Source organism: Carya illinoinensis, chromosome 7 (assembly GCF_018687715.1).
Source record: "Carya illinoinensis cultivar Pawnee chromosome 7, C.illinoinensisPawnee_v1, whole genome shotgun sequence".
In the NCBI taxonomy this organism is placed as follows: domain Eukaryota; kingdom Viridiplantae; phylum Streptophyta; class Magnoliopsida; order Fagales; family Juglandaceae; genus Carya; species Carya illinoinensis.
The window spans coordinates 31,652,378-31,668,292 of record NC_056758.1 but is presented as its reverse complement, the minus strand read 5'-3'; the positions used below and the strand labels follow the sequence as shown (position 1 = coordinate 31,668,292).

The 15,915-nt window shown below is 37.0% G+C and overlaps 1 protein-coding gene across 11 annotated transcripts in view; it reads right to left on the bottom strand.

The window, feature by feature from the left end:
- The window catches only part of LOC122314712 (DEAD-box ATP-dependent RNA helicase 10-like), a 30,920-nt gene extending 15,435 nt beyond the window's left edge, over positions 1-15,485 (bottom strand). The window contains exons 1-8 of one of the 11 annotated variants that reach the window (XM_043130261.1): positions 11,380-14,296; positions 11,157-11,192; positions 10,934-11,050; positions 8,137-8,195; positions 7,778-7,939; positions 6,262-6,385; positions 6,002-6,092; positions 789-851 (exon numbers count right to left, since the gene is read on the bottom strand). In XM_043130261.1, the coding sequence (XP_042986195.1) occupies positions 789-851; positions 6,002-6,092; positions 6,262-6,385; positions 7,778-7,910 (411 nt within the window). In that variant the 5' untranslated portion in view covers positions 7,911-7,939; positions 8,137-8,195; positions 10,934-11,050; positions 11,157-11,192; positions 11,380-14,296. Of the gene's footprint in view, positions 1-788; positions 852-6,001; positions 6,093-6,261; positions 6,386-7,777; positions 7,944-8,136; positions 8,196-10,933; positions 11,055-11,156; positions 11,193-11,379; positions 14,297-15,234 lie in introns of those variants that run through there. The other 10 variants (XM_043130258.1, XM_043130256.1, XM_043130257.1 and 7 more) reach the window with 10 other exon arrangements.
- Between the last annotated feature and the right edge of the window lie 430 nt (positions 15,486-15,915).

The window sequence follows — 15,915 nt, the reverse complement described above, 5'->3', positions numbered from 1 at the left end:
GACCAAGTCAAGCAATGCATGACCAACAGAATTTTTGTGGAACAACATGATATCACCTTCCTGGAACCACTGAACTCCGAATTTCTAGCCATGTCGACTTATGTACATCAACAATCATCATCTAGTAATTATATGCAAAGAGAACAACCCTTCAATAGAGTGACTTCGTTTTATGAAATAACTATAGCACCCCTTCAATAGGAGGACTTTGTTCATTGAATAATGCTAGTTAGCCCCATCTTTTTGCCCCCTCAAAGTTACCACTAGTGTATTTGAATTTTTTTTAAAAAAATGGTTAAAAATGTTACCACTAGTGCATTTGTGTATTTTTTTTCTTTAACATTTAAAAAAATAAAAATAAAAAAAACAAAAAAAACCAATTTGAACTAGTGGTAACTTTGAGGGGGCAAAATGATGGGGCTGAGAAGCAACAATCTTTTTTATTGGAATAACATTTCAAGTTTTTGAGTTTCACCTAAAGGGAGGTCATCACTTTAAGAGAAGCTCCCATATCTTCATCCAAAAGATGAAAAATTATAATATAATCAACGACCTTTTGTAAATCATACAAATCAGTATTATAATTACAACAAATGCAAAATTATTTGTTTTCATCATAAAAAAAACTATTATAACCGCGCACAAATTCTAAAATACTTTCAAAATGGACTCCCATGCAGTTTTGCAATCCAACATAGACAATACAGAAAAAAGATATAAAAAATTCACATATTATCAATAATGCAAAAAGTTATCGAAATTGTCAACAGAAAAATATAAGCACTTACAATAATGTGTGGCTGCGCTTCAAGGTTCTTAATCTGTTCCTTCATGTTCACTCCCCCAACAAGCTACAGAGAATTCATGGAGATGCTTATTAAAAGGATTCGATGACATTACTCACCCAAAAATTATAAAAAAAATTAATTAATTAATTAAATATTAAAAAAAATCATCATTATTAAAAAAATGCAAATATAAAAAGAAACTTCTATCCAACCCCAATATCGTCCAAATTGAACCTAACAATCATAGCATCAAAACCTTCAGCAACCAAAAGCAGATCCTTTCCTAGAGTTTTCTTGTCATTGCAATACTCTTATATATAATGAAACATATTTTCACTGCAACATCATTCCCGGCTATATGCTTAGACCTTACTGACAAAAAAAGTAAAGACTCCCAACTCCATTTATGATTCATACTTCTCAAAAAGAAATTATGATTCATATAAAGATGGGTTAAGGACTTCTCTCCCACATCAAGACCATAAATATACCCTATTAGTAAAATAAAGACTCCTTGATATAGGATTTCTAGTAAACTTGGCACCAGATCAAGTTTCTTTTCTTTTTTACAAGAAGAATTTATATATCCACATAATTAGGCATGACCCAGGTAAACAAGATGTATACAAAAGATGAACCTAATTACAAGCTAAGCACTGTGAAAAGCAGTACAAAAGTCATTAAAACTAATCCCATTCAATACAATAGCAGAAGCCCAGAGTAACAATGTATGAAAGAAAAAGTCCTTGAACCCTTCCATCAACGTTCCCTATTATCAAAAGCCATTCTTTTCGTTCCAAAGAGATCAAGTTTCTTGACGATTCCTTGAATGCTTATTACTTATAAAAAGAATAAAATAAGCACATTTTTTGTTGGCACTAGGTATCAAAATAAAATAAGCAGTTATTAATCAAAAACTATTTTTTTATTGGCACCAAGTATTTGGGAATAAAGTCTCATCTAATCTCGATGGTGCACAAGCCCTCAGCAAAAAGTTTCCCACAAGTGCTCGGAGAGTAAGACGAGATAAGAATTTTGTGAATAGTAGTAAGATAGTTTGTGAATAATAATAAGATAGTTTGAATTAATGCTTTATTGGGTTTTGGAAAATGAGATAAAAAGTTAAATAAAAAATATTATAAAGTTAAAATATACTTAGAATATTATTTTTTTAATATTCTTTTTGTTTAGAGATCTGAAAAGGTTAAATTTTTTGTATTTATTGTTTGAAAGTTTAGAAAAGTTGTAATGATTAGTTTGAAAATATTTGTGTTTGAATAATGTTTGGGAATGAGATGGGCAGAGATGAAATGAGAATTTTGTGATGGAAACATTTTCCAAACAAGACCTTAGTCTAAAAGCCCCAAGAGTAAATGCGAAGATTCGAACCCAAGACATCCAGTTTATACAGCTCACCCCAAGACCACCACGCCCTTGGGGTGTAAGCACTAAATTAAGTTCCTTTCATGCAGGTCGGAACATACTCAACAAGCAATTTTGCTCCCTTGGGATCATTATAGTTACAACTACTGTTCACCACGACTTTGATCGTTGACTCTCATGTCATCAAGTCACGAACTTCCTTGCCCACTCAACACTGGGTAGGTGTCAACCTCCACACATGGTCGTACAAATTTGTAAAGACTTGGGTTTTGGTAAACAGTTGCTCAAGCCTGGTCACTACAATTCCTATTGTAAAGAGGCACCCCTTATCCCAAATCTCCCTTTGTCCTTTCAAACAAATTGAAATGATTGAAGTTTTGCTGCTTGGTATTATATGAAGCCACATTCCTATTTGGTTGAATTATTTGTAACTACATACTTTTTTTTTTTTTGTAAGTATAAATATTATATATATCAAAAGGAGTAACCAAGTACATTGAACCTATACAAAAAAACACCTAGCCCGTATTAAAGAGCGCCTAATGACCCAAAAAAGCCCGTGAAAAACAACCCAAAATACACTAATCCCAAAACAACCCAAAATACCCAAAAAATTACATTGAACCTCAACCCCTTGTTTCACGTAGAACTAATACCCAAGCCAAACCCCAATCCCTTGTGTTTCCCATCTTCACATTGCCCTCCCTTTAGACTTCCCTCTACTTGAGCTACCTCCCTATTTTTCTTGAAACTTTTGGTTTCAAGCTCGTGGCTTGTCTCGATCACATTGATTAGTTCATTGAACTGGTCTTTGCATCCTCCATGTGAAATCCCCACGAAATGCAGAATCTCGTTAACTTTAGGTAGAATATCGTTAACTTTAGGCAGAATCCAATCCACTATCGAAGGAAGAGAGACCAGGGGAGCAACATTATTCTTAGACACATTATCCAACTCCATTCCCAATTCTAGACTTTCCTCCATGCAAGGCATCAACAAGAAGTCCCGTACCTCCTCATCAACTCCATTGTTTCTTTCCATCCCTATTGGAGCTTCTGGGGTGACAACAAGTCCCTTCACCTCTGGCGACCCTACACGTGCAACTTCAACAGATCCTACATCTCCTTTTACCATTTTCCTTTAACTCAGACCTGGGAGCCACAGTTTCTTCGAGCAAGGGTGTAACACCTCCTAACAGTTTATCCTATGTTACCTGAGGCGAATGGCATTCCATTATTGCATTCTCTACACCAACACCCGACGTAGACCCCACTTCAAATAACCTAGATTTCCTTTTGACCCGCCACGCTCTCCTGGATCTGGTAATAGGGACAGGGTCGAATCTGATCTTCCATTTTCATTTATCTAAATTTAAAGGATTGAGGCCTATCTTAGTCTTGTTTCTATCAACCCTATTGCCTCAAGCTGAAAGCGTGTGTATTTTCGTAGACAAGAAAGCTATCGCTGCCTTCAACTCGACAAGTTGGGTTTCCATATCCTTTATAGACTTTTGCATCGCTTCAAACTGGTTATGAGCTTGTGTAATCTGCAGACCACTTTCACCATTCCTCTCATTCTGAGCCACATAAGCATGACCCATCTTCAAAGCTGCCGCATATGATCCGCCTCGCCACCATGGATGTGCTTGGGTCTTTATGATTCACCTCCAAATTGATGTTCTCATTCTTCTTTTAGTTTTCCTTCCTTGACCCCTCATCAAAGAGCAAATCCGTGGCTCTGCGTAATTCCGCAGCAAACTTCTCCCAACCCTATACTTGATGCCCTTCAAGAATTACTACAACACTCTGCTGGCCTCCACCATATTCGGTGACAGTTAGATACCAACCATGCTTGTTGGAGCATCGTTGAGCCATGAATTCTCTGTTACCTTCGCGCAAGTGTTTTGTAAAATCTGAATTTCTCCCCGCCTTTAATGTTGCTCCCACCATAGCTACCAACCATTCTATACCACTCCAAACCATGACTACAAATCTCCAAACCCTTATGCCCCTCCACTATTTTTAATGAAGACCTCCAAGTTTCTGGCAAAAACTCAAAAGCCTTTGATTCCACCCAAAAACACATCATTTGACCCATACTGATTCAACTTCAAATGCAAGGGCTTTCCAAGATGAATGGCTTCATTACGTCGAAAACGGCTTCGAGAACAGTGACTGCAATATACAAACCAGTCACCAGAAGGAAACAATGACTGTGAGATACAAACAGTAACTACGAAATGCCCTTCAAGAGGTCGCCGGTGTCTGTCGATAAGTTTTGTGGAAGCCAACAAGGTCACCGTTCCTGACAGATCTCAAAAAAAGAAGCCCAACCCAAAAAAGCCAATCGCCAAAGATAGGCCAACGTTGGAGGCCAGGGAAGCAGTCATCGGGACTTGTCGCACTTTTCTATGAGGTAACGTAGACTCAAAGATGCCAATGGCTCCACCAAGAACGCTGGTGCGAAAGATGGGCAAAGGCAAAGCAAAAAACCCAGGTCGCCAAAAGGATATCCAGTGTTGGATAACCTTCAGGAGCCCACAGCCTTTACCACTTAAGGCAACCCCTGGGGGTTCTAGTTGTTTTGATTTTACATCCAGCTAATAGGAAGTGCAACCCTTAACCCAGTGTGGAGTGAAGGGACAGAAACCTGCCTTCAGCTACTTAAAAGAGATGCTAGTATAATATGGGGTCTCCCCCTACAATAGGTCTTTTGATACTCACCCTGCTAGTCCCATTGCGAGAACCATTGCTCCTGCACATATTGAGGTTGCTCCATTTCAAGCATTGTTGCTTCCACCACCATTTGAGTTTAAGACTAATGCTTTCTTCCACAAAGTTAAATTTAGGTGTAACAAACTCAACAAATGATCAAACTACATCTAGACCCTGTTCTAAAAGGACTAGTCAATGTTGCAATTGGAGCTCCTTGAAATCATTATAACGTATAAAAATCAATTCGTGCTCAACATAAGGTTCCAAACCTATGACAAGCAAGACGAATTTGAAAAAAGAAGAGAGAAACCAATCCTCTTTCCCAAGCAATGCAAAATCTCATTCACCACCCTCAATACTAAACTTAGATTATTGCATCTCCCTCCCCCCCTCCCCAAATCGACAATGTCCTCATCGAACCATTCTAACAAAGGAGCATGCCTCAAGTCCAACAAATCTGGTTGGGTTTGGCTCTTATACAATTTGCAACAACCCAATGACGACCCAAGTCACATCTATGCCCATACTCCAAAATTACTAATCAAGATTGCAATTGGAACTTCATTAATTATAAAGGCCAAGAACTTCTCATTCCCAAACAATGTAGAATCTCACTCACCAAACTATCATACTAAGCATTGGTATTGTTGGAATCCCATGAGAATTTCACACTCTCTTCTTAGGCGTGTATAATTCACATATTTAAGTATTAAAAGTATAGAATGAGGCAAGATTTTATATTTTTGAGAATGACAGTTCTTACTAAGGATACCTATTCCCAAATCGGCTTATAGTAAATTTTCATGAACTAGTGAGAAACTCAATATAAGCACAATATAAAAATAAATAAATATTTAATTGATTAATTAATCATGATAGAAGATAACATCAAATAACATAGAACATTGATCATTGCATGCTTATTACCAGAAAAACACTCGTGTTGTAAAAGTGTAAAAACGAGAGTACAAATTGATTGTACAATGCAGGAACTACGTTACATATTCCCGAAGCCAAAAGTTACTTATGTGAAGGAAATACATCTTGCATACCATCATGTAGTTGAAATATAATGTGAATAATAAAATCATCAAAAGTAACAGTGTAATTAGATACCAATTTTGGCCAAAATCTCACCACAGCACACTTAACACCGATGCCTGATCCTAAAGCTTCAAACTGCTCATGAATCTGAATTGCAAGCTCCCTAGAAATCGCATAGTATGAGTGATAGCAAAACATAGAAACCAAATCTCTTATCAATTCAGACGCACTTCCTAGAATTAGAAATAAAAAGCTATCCTACAAGAATTTTTTTTTGAGAAAAAAAAAAAAAAGCTATCCTACAAGAATTAACCAAGGGTCACATATCAAACCTTGTAGGGGATAGCACACAAGCAAAGAATGCTTTTGGAGAGTTTAAAAGTGCTTGCAAAATGGGAAGAGCAAAAGCTCCTGTCTTACCCGAACCCGTTTGAGCAAGTCCAATCAAATCTTTTCCTAAAATAGAGAAGTTCCGAGAGAAATGAGTATTTTAAGATAGTAGAGAAAATTAAATCTGACTCACAAATAAAATTAAAGCAAACAGTACAATTTATTCTGCTTGGTTGCCAAGAAATGTACAAAAAGTCAAGAAATAAATAAGTTGTGTATAAAAGAATAAAATGAAATCAACAACTCATTGGCAAGGCAGAAAGAAACATACTCATTTGAAACAAACAAAAAAAACCTTCAACTTTATTGTTTTAAATGGATTAAACTTCATTAATGATCATAAGGAGCATTCAACATCTGTTTTTGATAAGATTTTATTGGCACCGGGTGCCCGGGACAAAATTCGGACTAATCCCAGGTTTGAACAAACCTTCGACAGTGAGTTTCTCGCTAGTGCATCTCATATATTTCGAGGGAAAATTCTACCAGTTTGATGGCCCCAAGAGTGTGAATGCGGAGTTTCGAACCTAGGATGCCCAGTTTATATGGCTCGCTCCAAGACCACTACACCACCCCTTGGGGTTAAGATATGAGATTGATGAGAAACACCAATCAAGGCATCCCCATGATTTTTTACTTACCAAACAAGGAAGAAAGGAAACGAGAAATAAAGCAAAGAAGTCATGATAGCTTGAAAAATGAAAATTGAAATTAGCACACGTTTAGTGATAAAGGGTTCTAAAGTATAAATCCTTAATGCCCTCCCATGTTCTCCCTGTCCTTCAAGCTCTAGTGGTTTCTTGCTCTCTATATACACCATAACAAACAACCTCCCTTTCCAATACACCAAAAATTGCACAAGGCAAGGCATAACCCAATCTAATTGAAACAAAACGAACAACAATCCAGAGACCACTACCTCCCAATACAAAAATAGATGACCTATAAATTCCCCAATGCCTTGATCCAACAGATGGTCTTCTAAGGGAATGGATTAATGTCATGTAGATTGATTTTACATCAAACAACCCATGCTTTGAGGGCGCACAGTAGATCTTATCCTCGATACCCTTTCTAAGGTGAACCAAATTCAAATGATCCAGAAACAAGGTAAGTAACTCCAGCTCCTGGTTGTGTTGTTATAATAAAATCCACATCCCACAAGAGAGCATCATACAAACACTACAAATGATATGCAACTTAAGTAAGCTTCCTTATAACAAGCAGAGTTAAATAATTCTGGGAAGGCCACCTCAAGACTTTGATGCCCACACCAAACATTGTATCAGAATCTTGTCCTAAATCCATCACCCGCCACATACTTGGTATTTCACGTAAATTTCCCCAGCCCCTAAACAACATAACTAAGGTTTTTTTTTATATTTATTGTCAAAAAAAGTAACAATGAAATTAAAACACAGCAAGATAGAAAATGATTAATAAAGTAAGAAAATAAACCATCAAGCGCCTGAGGAATTGCTTCAGCCTGTATCTTCGATGGTATTTTCCATCCCAGATTTTCACAAGCCTCCACCAACTGGTCACATACTCCCAAATCCTTAAATGTATCGACTAACTTGTCTTCTGCCATTCCCAGTAACTATATCAGCCCAAAAAAATCTGTCTCCATGTAAAAAACCAAAAAAAATCATAACAATTAAAAGAGTGCAACAAAATCAAACCTAGATCAAACAGATATCATGATTGGTAAAGTATAACAATTTAATGTTTTTCATGTACATATAAAAAAAGACATGCACATAAAGAAGCGACAATAAATTACACTTAATCTATTTTGATAGGTAAATTACAATTACCATTCTCGGTACATCACAGAGCTACTAAGCAGAAAAGGGAAAAAGTGCATGTTTTCAACCTGTAACATACATGTATAATGAGAGAGCAAAAACCAGTAAAGCCTCATGAAATTATATACTTAAAATAAAACTTTGAATTTATAATATTGTGTATTTCATTTTAGGTGAACATTACTTGGCCTAACAATATAGTTAAATGAATAATAATGAAAAAGAGATATGCAGGTCATTTGGGTTCTCAGTTCTCACTAAATAGTTATCAGGGAGATGATGCAAAATATTGCAAACCAAAGGTATGGAAGCTATAATTGTAAACCACCGTTGAATCTTTGGAAGCATTGGTTTAAACATTCCTCCTGGTCTTGACTTTAGGAATATCTTTTTTGCTATCTTTTAAAGGAACCGCCTAAAGTTCCAACTAAAAAGATAAAATAATTTTTTATTCTCTCAATCTCAATTGAATTATTTAAATGTAACACCCCGATCTCATAAAGCCAAAGGTGATACTTTTGCACTTCAAATAACAAGTAATCATTTGATGTTTTTTATTGGCACCAAGTGCCCGAAACAGCATCCGAAACAGGCCCTTAACACGGAGTTTCCCGCAAATGCACCTAGGGTAATTCGAGGGATAAATCTCCCAGTCCAATGGACCCTAGAGATTATTTTGCCCTCGGTGAGATTCAAACCTTGAACCTTGGACCTTGAAGGGAGCATACAACCAAGACCAAAGTGTTTTCCACTTGAGCCAACCCCTAGGGGTTAACAAGTAATCATTTAAAAAGGAATTACGTCCTTCTTCCAAGTAAACCAAATCATTTAATTCATATATTAATCACACCATCATATTAATGTCCTCCTGTGCAACCTCAACTTCCTAAAGTAACTATGGCTTCGCGTAAATGTCCTTCAACCGACTACCATTGAGGCAACATTTCATTAAAATATCACACCTTCATGTAAACACCCTTCACTATGGGTGCACATTCATCCATTCATTAAGGCCCTTACGTATTTGTTGACATTTTATTCATCATTTCATCATTTTAAACATTCAAATGCATGTGTCTTATTCATTCATCATGATGGCATATGTTTTCATTATTGTAACAATTACATCCATTTATTCATCGACCATCAATTCATGTAAACATCATTCTGTAAAATGGCTCATGTCGCACATTTCATGTGCATTAAAGTAACTTAGTTCATCATTTAGTAACATACATGCCATGGAGTAAATACAATCACAGAACACTAATATAAAAACTTTCATGAAATCAGGTTTTCACCCAGATTAACCAAAACCACTTACATCAGTTGTTCTCAAGTGTTCACTTAGCCTCCTTATAATCTGAGCATAGCACTACCATGTTACAGAAAGAGCGAAACCCTCATATGAAGTATCTGCCCTCAATTCTTTAATTTATCATCATTTAGTCCTATATTCTTCTTTTCCACAAAAGGAAAAAAAAAAAAAAAAGAAGAAGAAGTCATACTCTTCTTTCCCACAAAAATAGTCCCATATTCATCTTTTAAAGAGTTCTTAAGGGCAGCATATGATAATCCCTTTTAACAAGTTCTGGAGTTACATTACTGTCCAGCTTCGCTCCCAAAGTTTTGTCCCTTTATACTTAGGGGATGTTTGTGGAAAAAGATGAGATGAGAATTTTGTGAATGTGAAATGGTTTGTGAATAGTAGTGAAATGATTTGAATTAAGATGTTTTATTGGGTTTTGGGAAAAAAGAAAGAAAGTTTAATAAAAATATTATAAAATTAAAATATAATTATTTTTTTTTTTTTTAGAATTTAAAAAAGTTGTATTATTTTTTATGTTTTGTTTAAAATTTTGGAAAATTTGTAATAAATAGGTAATAACTATATAAAAAAACCCCAAGGGGTTGGCCCAAGTGGTGAAAGCCTTGGTCTTGGGGTATCACTCCCTTCAAGGTCCAAGGTTCAACTCCTCATGGGTGCAAACAATCCTTTGGGGCCACACCCCCTGGTGAAAAGCTAGCGATTAAACCAGTTCCGTATAGGGAAACTTCCGAAGGTGCGGTGCATGGGACCAGAGTTTACTCTGTAGAAGTGGGTCCAAAGGGCCTTGCCTTGAAGAGGTTCCCCGACATCAAAAAAAAAAAAATTATATGAAAAAAGTTAAAGATTTGAAATTGAAAAGTGTTTGTGTGATTGGATGTTTGGGAAGGAAATATGATAAATTCTGCTATGAGATGGTTTGTGTTTCCAAACAAGCCCTTAGTATATCGAAATCTATATTGATATACTCCTAACATCTAAGACTAAATTATATCCAAAAGTCATAACATTTTGATGCCATTTGACTCATCTAAGCATGTGCAGATCGCAACTCAAGTTCTGGAAATTTATGCAGAAAAGCACAATCTGAAAAATTCTGACCTTTGGTTCCTTTACATACCATATCAAATTCATATTAATTCCCAATAACCTCAAACAGATTCTTTTTATCTCCTTGACTCACATATCTTTACATACATATGAATTTCATAAAAACCCATTACAAATTCAGCATTATAAAAATCTCACAAATCCCGGCATTTTTAATACACCAACCCACTGAATACACACATTCCCTCTTCCGACCATGACATTATAATCAACCTTAAAAAATTTTCATATACCTCAACCAAGCCATTAAGTCACCCGACTCCAAAACAAAAACACAATCATAGACAACCCCGGTTCTAGAAGAACAATGACCCTTTGAGCCATGAAAATAAAGGACAATTACATGGGTAAACCAAGAGAGTATCTTACCCAACTCGAAGTGATGGTCGGCTGGATTTCAGGGGCAAGGTGGGGCTGCAAAGAGGGTTCGACGGAGCGAGGCAATGTGGCTGGACAAGGTGCAGCGGCCTCCACTAGTCACGGTGGCTGGCTTAGAACGGAGAGAGCGAAAGAGTTATTGAAAGATAGACAGTCAGAACCGTATACGCAAAGAGGGAGACCGAGACAGAGATACGAGGATTAAGGGGCTTACCTGCGGCTTCATGCGACTTCGTGAGTGGCGAAGGTTCTGGGCGACGTGGAGAGGGGGCGGCCAGAACACGAAGAGGGAGAGAGAGTGAGATTGAATGAGATATATATATATATAAAAGAGAGAGAGAGAGAGAGAGAGAGAGAGAGAGAGAGAGAGAGAGAGGGACACAGTGAAGAGAGAGAATGAGAGGAACTGGCGGAGACACAGAAAGAGAGAGACTTACCGGCGTCAGCTACGGAAACCGGGGACTAAGGGCGTCAGGGTGAGACGTCCAACGAAAAAAAAAAAAAAAAAGATCACGAAGAAGAGAGACCGAGAGACCGAGGGAGAGAGGGAGAGAGAGAAGAGAGTGATTGGCGAGGAGCGGCGGCTGTGTGAAAAAAAGGAAGAACGAAGGGTTTCAAAGATGGACGGGAAATTCCAAAACGTTGGGATGGTTTTAAAAAAGAAAAAGTCTATAGGAAACCGGCCATGGGAACCGTGGGGAAACCACTTCTCACGTGGCAAAATGTAAATGACACCGTTTTCTTCTTGGAAATTGCTACAGGTACACGGGGTTGGGTACCTTTGGAAGAATTGGCTGACGTCATGTCGATATATTAAAAAAAAATACAAAAACACAAATGAGAGAAAACCGAAGTCAAAAACCTTGCTTTTGAGAGAGATCGTCGCTTGCAAAATCTCAAAATCGGTAAGAGAGATCTGTGGCTCGCAAAACACGAATCCAATCTCTGAAACCTTGCTTCCTGTTTTCTCTCTTTCAATTCACACTATGATTGGGAGTTGAAGAGTAGAGACGACAGGATAGGGTTGGGGAAGTCAACTTTATTTCTCTTGTTTGGATGTGTAGAAAAAATGGGAGGAAACTTGTCTAGTTCTACCAATACAGCCGTTCTCAGACTAATTTAAAAGCTCCTTTCTTTTTTTCCTCAACTATCCCCAAATCTTCCATCTAATCTGGTTGTTAGGCTCACTAGAATTTTCCTTTTGGATTTAGTTTCTTGTGCATGCTAAACCGATCAGATTAGGAATGATATCTTAAACAGGATTTAGCTGCCATGACAAACATGCTTCTTCAAATGGGTTGAAGTGATTTCGATACATTTGCAGTTTGCTTTATCATCAAAGCCCAACTTAATCATTTTTCTTCAAAATTTGTGTATGAGAAAAAGGACACTGAGAAGATGAGAAGAAGACCCAACATCACCGAATCTGCTCTTTAGGGCATGCAACCACATACTGCTCTTTAGGATATGAGAAGAAGATGAGAAGAAGGAGATGAGAAGTACCCGTGTTCGTCTTGCTCGAAGAAGATGAGAAGAAGACCCGCTTGTGAAAATGAAAGCTTACAAATAAAGAAGGAGACCCACTCATTAAATATAAAACGCGCCGTTTTCAATTTGTCCACGTGGAGGGCCGGGTACGCAGGGGGTTCCCCACGCCGGGTGCAAATAGAGTTTTTGTTTCTTCTTTCCTCCGTGTTCATCTTTTCATTTTATTTCAAAGTTTTTTTCCATCTTGTTTAATCTTTTCACTGCCTTCCCATTTTCATTTCTTTTCAGATTTTTTTCTCCATCTTCCCTCCATCTACCACCTTGCCACTCGAAAGCCCCATTTCCCCCATTTCCAGACCTCCCTTCCATCTTCCCTCTCTAAACTAGTTGGTTCGTGGATTTTCAGAAGTTTGGCTCTTTGATCAGGTGTTGCTTCATGAGGTGTGAGCGGTAGATGCGATTGCTGCTTTATAATGACTCTATTTTCTTTCTTTCAGGTGAACTCCCAATCAATGTGATACCACTGCGCTACTCCAATAAACCATTCTCAATCTAGATCTATTCCTATGTGTGAAACTTAAAAATTATTGGTTGGGAAATAGCATTTCCCATCTTAAAGTTGAGTTTCCAAATTTGGATTAATGAAATTCGGGCAAGTATTAAGTTTTTTTTTTTTTTTTTTAAACAAACTTTTTTAACTTTGCATTCTTCAGGTGAAAGAAAGGGCTGATTTTCCGATTGATTTTGAGGTGGAAAAAAAACATTAGAATTGAGAACAAAAGAATTAATTACTATTTAGGACTCTGTTTGGAAGATGCGAAGAAGAAGATGAGAAGAAGAAGCCGCGAACCCTAAGCTATGAAGATGAAGGACAAGTAATTTCTTCATGTTCGTTTGTGCGAACCCTTTTAGATCATATATTCTTATCACTGATATACTAGAAAAATTAATTAAATTTCCCTCAATATCAGCAAAACCCATATGTCAGATCCAAAAAACCAAACACACCCACCAAAACTCAAACCCCCAGAAACCCAAATGTCAATACAAGCAAAACCCATCAAATACTTTGCAGCTTTGTTGCTTGTTCTCCTAGGCCTTTCAGGTTACCCATACTCATCCCCATTTTCTCTCAACCTTGAAGGACCCCCGCGTGATGATGCACTCTATCTTCTGGCAGGCATTAACCCACACGAAGACGACGTCGAAGAGCTCTTCCAGATCGGAAAGCCGACAATGACGGCAGTGATCTATTCTTTCTTCCAAATCCAAAATCACAGTGTTTTTCTTCCCCCCAGATGCGACATGATAATCACATGTCCAAAAACATTTCTGAAATCTGAATCTTTCCCCCCAGACCCATACGCGATCTTTCTTCCAGACCCAAAATCACAGTGTTTTTCATCTCCCCAAACCCAAACGCGATCTAGCTTCTAATATTTTCATCTGTGTTATGTTTGTTTTTTTTAAATACATCGGCTGATGTGTCAGCCGATTCCCCATGGTTTCGCGTCTCGGTTGCATGTAGCAAAGCTGTTCAAAAAATTTACAAATAATACCCTTTTACTCGTACCAGAGGCATTAATTTCGGCCGGCCAAAATACCAAAAAGCGGCCGAAACATCCTATCTGTCTAGAATTTGAACTGGACAATCCTGAAACTCCGAGAGTAACGAAATAATTTACAAAGGGGTCCACTAGGAATTGGATGCGGTGTAAATAAAGATTTTACACCACACAACCATTGCTTGACACAAATGAATTTTATAGAATGTAAACTAGAATTCATTGTAGCAAAAAAATCGAATTACAAGAATTTCTCTCTCTCTCTCTCTCTCTCTCTCTCTCTCTCTCTCTCTCTCTCTCTCTCTCTCTCTCTCTCTCTCTCTCTCTCTCTCTCTCTCTCTCTCTCTCTCTCTCTCTCTCTCTCTCTCTCTCTCTCTCTCTCTCTCTCTCTCTCTCTCTCTCTCATCCGAAGGTCTAATTTTCGATCCCCCTTTCTCTCGCTCTCCTCAAGCCGAAGTGAGGAACCTTGTCCTTCAATCGATTTGTTGGGGACCTTAGTTAGGGTGTAACTAGTCCGGTTCGGTCTCGTTTTGGATAAAATCTAAGACCAAACCGGTAGATACCAATTTTGATTTTTAAAAATCGATTACGCACCAATTTCCTTCATAAACCGGTATTCCGGTTTTACCGGTTTCCGGTCCGGATTGGTATGGTATTCCGATTTTATTAACATACAAATTTGTCATAAATAATTCTGTTTAAAAAAAAATTGATTTAAAAATTCTGTTTTATTAAAAATCTATTACTATTTACAAAAATCTATTCTACAAAAAAAAAAAAAAAAAAACTGCTACGTAAAAAAATTCTGCTATCAAAAATCTGCTTTATAAAAAAAAAATCTGCTATGTAAAAACATATTAATAGACAAAGCAATCACACACTTTATAAAATAATAGACCAAGCAATTTATAAAACATATTAATATTATTCAAGCCGCACATATTAATATTATAAAAAATATTAATATTATCAATACTAGCATCCACATTATTTATAATTATTATTAATTTTTTTTAAATGATCAAAACCATTTTATACAAACACAATTACAAAAATCCTAAATTTTGGATTCAACAATCCTAATAACACAAATCCTAAATTTCGGATTCAACAGACAACAACCCTAATAACACAAAAATCCTAAATTTTGAATTCATAATACTAGCAAGTTTCATTATTTCAAAATAATTTCAAATAACTTAGATAAGTGAAATGAAAGAGAAAATGGAGAAAAATTACTGTGGGTCTGTGAGAGGGGCTGCATGAGGGGAGGTTCACGGCGTCGGCGAGGGCTGTGCGTGGAAGACCCACCAAGATGCACCAGGGCAATGAGGCACGGAAGTGACTGTGAGGAAGAAACCGAAGTCTAAAGAGTGAAGATTCAAGAAGAAGAAGAAGAGACTAGAGAGAGGAGACTGGGAATCGGCGCAGGGCAGCAGGGATGAGGGAAGGGAGAGGCACGGGATTGAATGAGGAGAGAAGGAAAAAAAAAAAAAACCTCTATAAACCTAATTTTCACAAAACGCACCGTATACGTAAGTGGAGTTCTCAAACTGGGATGGGCCCAAAACTGAGAAAAAAACACATTTAAATGGCTAAAATAAGCCTAATCCGAAAATAGAGGATCTAATAAAAAATGGTACAATAAAATAAATACAAGATAATTAAAAATACTATAATAATTATATTTGTTACCCAAATGACTAACACAAAAAGGGGTGAATTGAGTTATATTTAAAAATAATAATAATTATAAATCAAATATACAATATAAAATATAAATAAAATACGAAACAGTAATAAATATAAAGAGTAAGAATAAGAGAGAAGCAAACTCAGTATGTTAACGAGGTTCGACCCCACTGCCTACGTCCTCACCTCAAGTTACCTCTTGAGAATTTCCAAATTTACTATTCAACC